Source organism: Micropterus salmoides, unplaced genomic scaffold (genome assembly GCF_014851395.1).
Source record: "Micropterus salmoides isolate LMB-PRFRI ecotype aquatic unplaced genomic scaffold, ASM1485139v1 Ms_hic_scaffold_2, whole genome shotgun sequence".
Lineage (NCBI taxonomy): Eukaryota > Metazoa > Chordata > Actinopteri > Centrarchiformes > Centrarchidae > Micropterus > Micropterus salmoides.
This window is the reverse complement of record NW_024041150.1, coordinates 46406295-46418613: the sequence shown is the minus strand read 5'-3', so window position 1 is coordinate 46418613 and position 12319 is coordinate 46406295. Positions and strand designations below refer to the sequence as shown.

The 12319-nt window shown below is 45.3% G+C and overlaps 1 protein-coding gene across 1 annotated transcript in view; it reads left to right on the top strand.

Moving 5' to 3' along the window:
• zgc:158659 (uncharacterized protein LOC791141 homolog) overlaps positions 1-11711 on the top strand; it is a 43701-nt gene extending 31990 nt beyond the window's left edge. The window contains exons 21-28 of the mRNA XM_038731586.1: positions 109-215; positions 7054-7175; positions 7298-7376; positions 7464-7634; positions 8153-8270; positions 8340-8491; positions 8579-8727; positions 8893-11711. Coding sequence (XP_038587514.1) covers positions 109-215; positions 7054-7175; positions 7298-7376; positions 7464-7634; positions 8153-8270; positions 8340-8491; positions 8579-8727; positions 8893-9017 — 1023 coding nt within the window. The 3' untranslated portion in view covers positions 9018-11711. The remainder of the gene's footprint in view (positions 1-108; positions 216-7053; positions 7176-7297; positions 7377-7463; positions 7635-8152; positions 8271-8339; positions 8492-8578; positions 8728-8892) is intronic.
• Positions 11712-12319: the final 608 nt, after the last annotated feature.

The following is a 12319-nucleotide window of genomic DNA, read 5'->3' as shown; positions in this document are numbered from 1 at the left end:
ATATTTATTTTAAAAGATGCCTCTTCTCTCTGTTGGATTAAATGATTGAGTAAAGATAAGTGAGACTGGTTTATAGTGATGTGCTGCTGTGCTGTGATTTGTTATTAGACTCAGATGAAGTTCCTGGTAGAACATATGTCTCGTCCTGATTACATGGAGGCTCTTCAGGGATTTGTCTCTCCTCTGAACCCTGTTCACCAGCTGGGAAACCTCAGGTAACACATCAACTAACTAACTGAACCCTGTTCACCAGCTGGGAAACCTCAGGTAACCTCAGGTAACACATCAACTAACTAACTGAACCCTGTTCACCAGCTGGGAAACCTCAGGTAACACATCAACTAACTAACTGAACCCTGTTCACCAGCTGAGAAACCTCAGGTAACACATCAACTAACTAACTGAACCCTGTTCACCAGCTGGGAAACCTCAGGTAACCTCAGGTAACACATCAACTAACTAACTGAACCCTGTTCACCAGCTGGGAAACCTCAGGTAACACATCAACTAACTAACTGAACCCTGTTCACCAGCTGGGAAACCTCAGGTAACACATCAACTAACTAACTGAACCCTGTTAACCAGCTGGAAAACCTCAGGTAACACATCAAGCTAACTAAATAACTAACTGAACCCTGTTAACCAGCTGGGAAACCTCAGGTAACACATCAACTAACTAACTGAACCCTGTTAACCAGCTGGGAAACCTCAGGTAACACATCAACTAACTAACTGAACCCTGTTAACCAGCTGGAAAACCTCAGGTAACACATCAACTAACTAAATAACTAACTGAACCCTGTTAACCAGCTGGGAAACCTCAGGTAACACATCAACTAACTAACTGAACCCTGTTAACCAGCTGGGAAACCTCAGGTAACACATCAACTAACTAAATAACTAACTGAACCCTGTTAACCAGCTGGGAAACCTCAGGTAACACATCAACTAACTAACTGAACCCTGTTAACCAGCTGGGAAACCTCAGGTAACACATCAACTAACTAACTGAACCCTGTTAACCAGCTGGGAAACCTCAGGTAACACATCAACTAACTAACTGAACCCTGTTAACCAGCTGGGAAACCTCAGGTAACACATCAACTAACTAACTGAACCCTGTTAACCAGCTGGGAAACCTCAGGTAACACATCAACTAACTAACTGAACCCTGTTCACCAGCTGGGAAACCTCAGGTAACACATCAACTAACTAACTGAACCCTGTTAACCAGCTGGGAAACCTCAGGTAACACATCAACTAACTAACTGAACCCTGTTCACCAGCTGGGAAACCTCAGGTAACACATCAACTAACTAACTGAACCCTGTTCACCAGCTGGGAAACCTCAGGTAACACATCAACTAACTAACTGAACCCTGTTAACCAGCTGGGAAACCTCAGGTAACACATCAACTAACTAACTGAACCCTGTTAACCAGCTGGGAAACCTCAGGTAACACATCAACTAACTAACTGAACCCTGTTCACCAGCTGGGAAACCTCAGGTAACACATCAACTAACTAACTGAACCCTGTTCACCAGCTGGGAAACCTCAGGTAACACATCAACTAACTAACTGAACCCTGTTAACCAGCTGGGAAACCTCAGGTAACACATCAACTAACTAACTGAACCCTGTTCACCAGCTGGGAAACCTCAGGTAACACATCAACTAACTAACTGAACCCTGTTCACCAGCTGGGAAACCTCAGGTAACACATCAACTAACTAACTGAACCCTGTTAACCAGCTGGAAAACCTCAGGTAACACATCAAGCTAACTAAATAACTAACTGAACCCTGTTAACCAGCTGGGAAACCTCAGGTAACACATCAACTAACTAACTGAACCCTGTTAACCAGCTGGGAAACCTCAGGTAACACATCAACTAACTAACTGAACCCTGTTAACCAGCTGGGAAACCTCAGGTAACACATCAACTAACTAACTGAACCCTGTTAACCAGCTGGGAAACCTCAGGTAACACATCAACTAACTAACTGAACCCTGTTAACCAGCTGGGAAACCTCAGGAAACACATCAACTAACTAACTGAACCCTGTTAACCAGCTGGAAAACCTCAGGTAACACATCAAGCTAACTAAATAACTAACTGAACCCTGTTAACCAGCTGGAAAACCTCAGGTAACACATCAACTAACTAAATAACTAACTGAAACCCTGTTCACCAGCTGGGAAACCTCAGGTAACACATCAACTAACTAACTGAACCCTGTTCACCAGCTGGGAAACCTCAGGTAACACATCAACTAACTAACTGAACCCTGTTAACCAGCTGGGAAACCTCAGGTAACACATCAACTAACTAACTGAACCCTGTTCACCAGCTCGGAAACCTCAGGTAACACATCAACTAACTAACTGAACCCTGTTCACCAGCTGGGAAACCTCAGGTAACACATCAACTAACTAACTGAACCCTGTTCACCAGCTGGGAAACCTCAGGTAACACATCAACTAACTAACTGAACCCTGTTCACCAGCTGGGAAACCTCAGGTAACACATCAACTAACTAACTGAACCCTGTTCACCAGCTGGGAAACCTCAGGTAACACATCAACTAACTAACTGAACCCTGTTAACCAGCTGGGAAACCTCAGGTAACACATCAACTAACTAACTGAACCCTGTTCACCAGCTCGGAAACCTCAGGTAACACATCAACTAACTAACTGAACCCTGTTCACCAGCTGGGAAACCTCAGGTAACACATCAACTAACTAACTGAACCCTGTTCACCAGCTGGGAAACCTCAGGTAACACATAGACTAAGTAACTGAAACCTGTTCACCAGCTGGGGAACCTCTGGTAACGCATAGACTAAGTAACTGAAACCTGTTCACCAGCTGGGAAACCTCAGGTAACACATCAACTAACTAAATAACTAACTGAACCCTGTTAACCAGCTGGAAAATCTCGGGTAACGCATCAACTAACTAAATAACTAACTGAAACCCTGTCCACCGTCTGTGAATCCTCGTCTCACACATCAACTAACTAACTAACTGAAGCTCATTCACCACCTGGGAATCCTCAGGCTAAACTTTAAAGAGGTGGTATTCTGCTTTTTGGCTTTTCCCCTCTCCTTTATTGAGTTATATATCTTTTTTGTCCATGTAACAGGTTTGCAAAGTGAAAAAGCCCAAAGTCCACCCCAAAACGGAGTTCCCATCTCCCACAGAAAGCTCTGCTCTGAACTGCCTGAAAGCAGCTCGTTTGTAGACCAGCCGCTTCCCTTTCATCCCGGCGACTCCCTTCCAAACACTAGCTACCCTCCAGGCAGTCAGTGGACATAAAGTTGTTCCTGTGATGTAGAGACAGAGCTCAGTTAAAACTTTATGGATGAAAGATCCTTTTGTTACAGATTAATAACTCACCACTCTGAAATTCTTGCTCCAGTCCATGTTGCTAAGCTGGTCGGCAACATGTACAGCCGGTTCACCACCTAGGAATCCTGGGGCAACACTTCAACTAACTAAATAAAGCCTGTTCACCACCTGGGAATCCTGGGGCAACACTTCAACTAACTAAATAAAGCCTGTTCACCAGCTGGGAATCCTGGGGCAACACTTCAACTAATTAAATAAAGCCTGTTCACCACCTAGGAATCCTGGGGCAACACTTCAACTATCTAAATAAAGCCTGTTCACCACCTGGGAATCCTGGGGCAACACTTCAACTAACTGAAACCCTGTTCACCGTCTGGGGAATCTCAGGTAACACTTGAACTAACTAACTAACTAACTAACTGAAACCCTGTTCACCGTCTGGGGAATCTCAGGTAACACTTGAACTAACTAACTAACTAACTGAAACCCTGTTCACCGTCTCAGGTAACACTTGAACTAACTAACTAACTAACTGAAGCCCATTCACCATCTGGGGAATCTCAGGTAACACATAGACTAAGTAACTGAAGCCCGTTCACCATCTGGGGAATCTCAGGTAAAACTTTACCTATCTGAAACCAGCTGGGAAAACCTGGGTAAAACTTCAACTACTTAACTGACTGAAACTTGTTTACCACCTGGAAATCCTGGGGCAACACTTCAACTAACTAACTAACTGAAAGCCTGTTCACCGTCTGGGGAACCTCGGGTAACACTTGAACTAACTAACTAACTAACTAACTGAAGCCCGTTCACCATCTGGGGAATCTCAGGTAACACTTGAACTAACTAACTAACTAACTAACTGAAACCCTGTTCACCGTCTGGGGAATCTCAGGTAACACTTGAACTAACTAACTAACTAACTAACTAACTGAAGCCCGTTCACCATCTGGGGAATCTCAGGTAACACTTGAACTAACTAACTAACTAACTAACTGAAACCCTGTTCACCGTCTGGGGAATCTCAGGTAACACTTGAACTAACTAACTAACTAACTAACTGAAACCCTGTTCACCGTCTGGGGAATCTCAGGGAACACTTGAACTAACTAACTAACTAACTAACTGAAGCCCATTCACCATCTGGGGAATCTCAGGTAAAACTTTACCTATCTGAAACCAGCTGGGAAAACCCGGGTAAAACTTCAACTACCTAACTAACTGAAACTTGTTTAACACCTGGAAATCCTGGGGCAACACTTCAACTAACTATCTAACTGAAACCCTGTTCACCGTCTGGGGAATCTCAGGTAACACTTGAACTAACTAACTAACTAACTGAAACCCTGTTCACCGTCTGGGGAACCTCGGGTAACACATAGACTAAGTAACTGAAGCCCGTTCACCATCTGGGGAATCTCAGGTAAAACTTTACCTATCTGAAACCAGCTGGGAAAACCCGGGTAAAACTTCAACTACCTAACTGACTGAAACTTGTTTACCACCTGGAAATCCTGGGGCAACACTTCAACTAACTAACTAACTGAAACCCTGTTCACCATCTGGGGAACCTCGGGTAACACATAGACTAAGTAACTGAAACCTGTTCACCAGCTGGGGAACCTCTGGTAACGCATAGACTAAGTAACTGAAACCTGTTCACCAGCTGGGAAACCTCAGGTAACACATCAACTAACTAAATAACTAACTGAACCCTGTTAACCAGCTGGAAAATCTCGGGTAACGCATCAACTAACTAAATAACTAACTGAAACCCTGTCCACCGTCTGTGAATCCTCGTCTCACACATCAACTAACTAACTAACTGAAGCTCATTCACCACCTGGGAATCCTCAGGCAAAACTTTAAAGAGGTGGTATTCTGCTTTTTGGCTTTTCCCCTCTCCTTTATTGAGTTATATATCTTTTTTGTCCATGTAACAGGTTTGCAAAGTGAAAAAGCCCAAAGTCCACCCCAAAACGGAGTTCCCATCTCCCACAGAAAGCTCTGCTCTGAACTGCCTGAAAGCAGCTCGTTTGTAGACCAGCCGCTTCCCTTTCATCCCGGCGACTCCCTTCCAAACACTAGCTACCCTCCAGGCAGTCAGTGGACATAAAGTTGTTCCTGTGATGTAGAGACAGAGCTCAGTTAAAACTTTATGGATGAAAGATCCTTTTGTTACAGATTAATAACTCACCACTCTGAAATTCTTGCTCCAGTCCATGTTGCTAAGCTGGTCGGCAACATGTACAGCCGGTTCACCACCTAGGAATCCTGGGGCAACACTTCAACTAACTAAATAAAGCCTGTTCACCACCTGGGAATCCTGGGGCAACACTTCAACTAACTAAATAAAGCCTGTTCACCACCTGGGAATCCTGGGGCAACACTTCAACTAACTAAATAAAGCCTGTTCACCAGCTGGGGAACCTCGGGTAACACATAGACTAAGTAACTGAAACCTGTTCACCAGCTGGGGAACCTCTGGTAACGCATAGACTAAGTAACTGAAACCTGTTCACCATCTGGGGAACCTCTGGTAACACATAGACTAAGTAACTGAAACCTGTTCACCAGCTGGGGAACCTCTGGTAACACATAGACTAAATAACTGAAACCTGTACCCAGCTGGGGAACCTCGGGTAACACATAGACTAAGTAACTGAAACCTGTTCACCATCTGGGGAACCTCGGGTAACACATAGACTAAGTAACTGAAACCTGTACCCAGCTGGGGAACCTCGGGTAACACATAGACTAAATAACTGAAGCCCGTTCACCATCTGGGGAACCTCGGGTAACACATAGACTAAGTAACTGAAGCCCGTTCACCATCTGGGGAACCTCGGGTAACACATAGACTAAGTAACTGAAACCTGTACCCAGCTGGGGAACCTCGGGTAACACATAGACTAAGTAACTGAAACCTGTTTACCATCTGGGGAACCTCGGGTAACACATAGACTAAGTAACTGAAACCTGTTCACCATCTGGGAAACCTCGGGTAACACATAGACTAAGTAACTGAAGCCCGTTCACCATCTGGGAAACCTCGGGTAACACATAGACTAAGTAACTGAAGCCCGTTCACCATCTGGGGAACCTCGGGTAACACATAGACTAAGTAACTGAAACCTGTTCACCATCTGGGGAACCTCGGGTAACACATAGACTAAGTAACTGAAACCTGTTCACCATCTGGGGAACCTCGGGTAACACATAGACTAAGTAACTGAAGCCCGTTTACCATCTGGGGAACCTCGGGTAACACATAGACTAAGTAACTGAAGCCCGTTCACCATCTGGGGAACCTCGGGTAACACATAGACTAAGTAACTGAAACCTGTTCACCAGCTGGGGAACCTTGACTACGAGTGTTGGTTGAAATTATGAAACTGAAGTGTATTTTGTGCTGCTGACACTGTACTGAGCAGGTTGTCAGCAAAGTAAAGTGTGTCTGGAGGAGTTCATGGTCTATTAAAGTCGAGTCAAGTAAACTAAGTGATGTGTTTGGGCCCTATCTTGCAGCTGGCGCAAAGTGCAACGCAAATGTAGTGTAGTAAGTAAAGTAAGATAAAGTACAGTAAAATTAACTAAAGATAAGAGTTTGTGTGTTTAGGCTAGAGGAGATTAAGGCAACGTAAAGTGACAAAGCGATATAAAGTAAAGTAAAGTACAGAGTTTGTGTCTTCAGGCTGGAGGAGTGCAGGATCATGTCCTCGGCGAAGCGCCCCCTGTGGTTGAACTGGGAGAACCCCGACATCATGTCCGAGCTGCTCTTCACCAACAACGAGATCATCTTCAAGAACGGAGATGGTAGCTAGCTCACTGCTAATGACAACACTGGTTTCAATGGAGAATGCTAACCTTGCTAACAGGAGAACACTGCTCAGGGATTGTGGGTAATGTAGTGTGTAACCTGTGTGTGTGTGTTGCAGACCTGCGCCAGGACATGCTCACTCTGCAGATCATCAAGATCATGGAGAACATCTGGCAGAACCAGGGCCTGGACCTGCGGTGAGAACCTGTGACATCATCTGTACCTTTAACTGTGATGTCATCATCACACCTGGCTAACCGTGTGTGTGTGTGTGTGTGTGTCAGCATGCTGCCGTACGGCTGCCTGTCCATCGGGGACTGTGTGGGTCTGATCGAGGTGGTGAAGAACAGTTTCACCATCATGCAGATTCAGTGTAAGGGAGGTTTGAAGGGGGCACTGCAGTTCAACTCCAACACCCTGCACCACTGGATCAAGGACAAGAACAGAGGAGAGGCGTCAGTACCGTCTGTCTACCTGTCTGTCTACCTGTCTGTCTACCCGTCTGTCTACCTGTCTGTCTACCCGTCTGTCTACCCGTCTGTCTACCCGTCTGTCTACCTGTCTGTCTACCTGTCTGTCTACCCGTCTGTCTACCCGTCTGTCTACCTGTCTGTCTACCTGTCTGTCTACCCGTCTGTCTACCTGTCTGTCTACCTGTCTGTCTCAGTACCCATCTGTCTACCTGTCTGTCTACCCGTCTGTCTACCTGTCTGTCTACCTGTCTGTCTCAGTACCCGTCTGTCTACCCGTCTGTCTACCTGTCTGTCTACCTGTCTGTCTACCCATCTGTCTACCTGTCTGTCTACCTGTCTGTCTCAGTACCCATCTGTCTACCTGTCTGTCTACCCGTCTGTCTACCTGTCTGTCTACCTGTCTGTCTCAGTACCCGTCTGTCTACCTGTCTGTCTACCTGTCTGTCTACCTGGCCATCTGCCCGACTACCTGTCTGTCTCACTTCCTGTCTGTCCCTCAGGTATGACCGGGCCATCGACCTGTTCACCAGGTCATGTGCAGGTTACTGCGTAGCAACGTTCATCCTGGGAATCGGAGACCGACACAACTCCAACATCATGGTGAAGGAGAACGGACAGGTGAGCTGGTCCTCCGCAGATCCTGAGACTGTCTGTCCTCTCAGCTAACTCCTCCTCCTCCTCCTGCAGCTGTTCCACATCGACTTTGGCCACTTCCTGGATCACAAGAAGAAGAAGTTTGGGTACAAGAGGGAGCGAGTACCCTTTGTCCTGACCCAGGACTTCCTCATCGTCATCAGTAAAGGAGTCCAGGAGTCCACCAAGACCAAGGAGTTTGAGAGGTCTCACCTGCACCTGTCTAATGCCGGCCCTCCTGTCCCACTTCCTGCCTGTCTCGCTCTCTGTTAACCTGTCTGTCTGTGCTTCAGGTTCCAGGAGATGTGTTATAAAGCCTACCTGGCCATCCGGCAGCACGCCAGCCTCTTCATCAACCTGTTCTCCCTCCTGCTGGGCTGCGGGATGCCCGAACTGCAGAGCTTCGACGACATCGCCTACCTGAGGAAGACCCTGGCCCTGGGTAAGACAGACAGGCTGAGGGAGACAGACAGGCTGAGAGTCCTTTCTCCTGACAGATACAAGAATAAGACACCAAGAGAAAACTGAATAAAGTGTTCAAATGTATAAAATGATGAATATGTCTCACATTGTTCTTTACCTGTCTGTCCATCTGTCTGTCTCTCAGAGAAGAGCCAGCAGGAGGCGTTGGAGTATTTCACCAAACAGATGAACGACGCTCATCACGGAGGCTGGAGCACCAAGATGGACTGGATCTTCCACACCATCAGACACATGCCCAACGAACACTGATACAAACTTTATATATATACATATAAACACATGTAGTATGTACACTGCTCAGAAACATTAAGGGACACTTAACCATCACCGAGTAACATCAAGTCAGTTAAACCTCAGGAGATCAATCTGTCTGCCTGCAACATCATCCAGCAGGACCGCTTTGGCGGTGATGGTCTGGGGAGGCATACCTTTGGATGGTCGCAAAGACCTCAACGTGCTGCTGTTGGGAGACACTTTCAGACCTTAGGTCCTGGTCAACGTGCTGCTGTTGGGAGACACTTTCAGACCCTACCCTGGTGCAGTGGGTCCTGGGTTCCTCCTGGTGCAGGACAGTGTCTGGCCTCATTAATGCCATTGACTGGCCCTCACGTTCCCCAGACCTGAACCTCTGGCACGTTATGTATCGGTGCATCCCACACCACCAAGTACCACCGCAGACTGTCCAGGAACTTACTGATGCCCTGATCCAGGTCTGGGAGGAGATCCACCAGGACACCATCCACGGTCTCATGACCACGACGTTATTGGCAGTAGAACCAGCCACTGGGAGGCCGAACACACTGCCGAGTCACATGATGATGATGAAAGTCTTCAGCTCGGATCAGCCTGTGGTTTCAGTTTTTTACTTTGATTTTGAACCCAGCCCTGAGTCGCTTGGTGAATTTTCATTTTGTTGTTTAAGTACGCAGTGTACACTGATCCGTTCATCGAGTGTTCCCTTCAGGTTATTGAGCAGTGTAGAAACACAACACTATAAATACAACATATACTGTATACTCTAACGCACACACTGTGTGTTCACTGCACTACGATGAGGATGGAAGTGTCTGAATGTTGTGGATTGTAGCATCACTACGTCGTGTTGATGGGATGGTTGTCATAGCAACAGGAATCTCAGGGTCACAGGTCAGAGGGCAGGTTGAGGAAGCCAAAGGCATGCTGGGAAAAGACAATGATGATGATGATGATGTCGTAAATGTCTTCCAGTCGGTGCTACAGTTAGCCTGTTAGCTTTGCTAGCTGCTCTGAAAACAGACAGATTTTTAAAGGAAACAAACTTTATTGTTGAGGCGAACATTTGAATCAAACTTTATTGAGAAGTAACTTTATGAACTGACGGTTGTTGGTAGAATTTGAACAAAGCCAGCTTTATTGAAAACCAGCAAAGTGAACACTGGTCACTGTGAGAGCAATAAAACCTCACATAACTGATCAATACTTTGATAATGACAATCAGGAGTTCTGACCAATAGGAAGGCAGAGCTCACCAGCTGTGGGCGGAGTCATGGTGATCAAGAACAAACGAACCAATCATGTTTAACAGGTTCAGACGGACTCCAGAACAGCCAATAGTCTGCAGTTCAAACAAACAGTAATATCATGATATCCAGTCCAGATAATTTAATATATATCAGTTATTGATCGTTTTCTCTCAAAGTATTATGCTTTTATTTATATGGCACCTTTATTTTTAGATATTACAACAAAATATTTGACCTCTTTTCTTTGTAAAATTACGTCTTTATTTTGAGATATTGCTGCTTTTTTCTCTTAAATTGCTTTTATTAGTAAGAGTTATGGCTTCATTTTGAAAACAACACTATTGTATTACAGTTGGTTTATATTTCTCAGTAGATTATTGAAGTCGCAGCTGGTGACAGACTCGAGTCTTAATGAACTCTTTTAAAGTATTTTAAAGAGATAGATTCTCTGAACTGATCTGAATTCAGCTTCTATTGAATCAACATATCAAGTTTTATCAGGGATCAAAGTCTTTCCACGACAATCTGAACCAATCAGCTGCTCGTTAGTCGTTAGCTGGGCTTCGTTAGTCGTTAGCTGGGCTTCGTTAGCCGTTAGCTGGGCTTCGTTAGCCGTTAGCTGGGCTTCGTTAGCCTTTAGTGCACTGTGTCTAGTAAACCACGCTAGGCTAGTTGTTAGCCTGTTAGCTGAGCTGGTTCACTCTATCCCATAGTAAGTTATTAGTTAGCTGAGCTGTTGCACTGGAACAATGAATTGTAGCGTAGCGTAGCATCAATGGAAACCCTTCCCCTCTTGTTCCATTGGCTGCCAGCCACCAAGGGGCGGGGCTACAGTCAGAACGCCATTTTTAATGTTAAGGTTTGTGTTTATTTCTGCGCAGGTCAGAGGTCAGTCTAAGTCCCTCCCACAGGTCAGTAACCATGACAACCTGTGAGGCGGCCTGACCCCGCCTCCTGCTGTTTCAGATCTTTTATCGATTTCTGACATCATCGACTGTGCTGGTTACCATAGTAACTGAATATGTGGACATGTGATTTTTAAACTGGTGTATTGATGATCGATTGGTGTATTTAACAGGCATGACGGTTTCTAATGTTGGTTTTGTGAAAACTATTGATCCCGATCGATTCTCTCCACTTTGTCTCTTTTTCTAAAAAAGATTTGGACTTTTTCTGAAAATATAACGAGTGAAGAGGGAAGAGGAGAGGCTGCAGAGGCCACGCCCGCAGACGGCAGGCTCAGCCAATCACAGCGCCCGAGCAGCCTCCACGCCTAACATATACTGATAAGGGCTTTTTAAACTGAAGTTTACAACAGGTCACCTGGGGGCGGAGTCTGATGTGTGACATCACACTGCAGGATCCAGGTGTAAGCACGTATTGATCTCTGGCTGTGTAATCCTGGGTTATTGTTTTATTAAAATAAAAGCTCTACAGGTGTGCTGTGTGTGGTTGGTCACCTACAGTCAGAACGAGGAACACCTGGACGGATTTCACCACCTCTCCGAGAGAGGTCACGGCCAGTGAACTTGACAGGTGTGACAGCTTAATGGTAGCTTGTTCATAATAATCAGCTGAGAACTTGATTCTGATCGCGTCCGGATCCCAGTTGTCAAATAATAGACGGGTCCGGTCCGGTTCCAGATGGTACATTTCTGCATGCACACATTTTTGTGTGAATTCTTCTTACTTGTAATACAACGAGATTCTTTCTCTCAAAACATAAAACATAAACCCAAATTTATATATTATAAGAAATAATTTTATAAAGCTGTTGTAACGTCCATTAAAGAGTGAGTGCAGTGCAGATTAAACCTTCCCTTAAAACTTCCCCATACTCAACGTGTACCTGAGTGTTTAAGAAGAACTGTGCTCTGAAAAAGTGCTCTGAATAAAAAGAAACACATTTTCCATACAAGGAGTAGCCAGGAAGAGAAATAAATCAACAGAGAAGTAAGGAACGGGATAAGGAAAGATAAAATCATGTATAAGGATAAGGTGGAACAGGTACAGTAGTACTTTGTGCAGATTGGAGTGAATTCAAAGCAA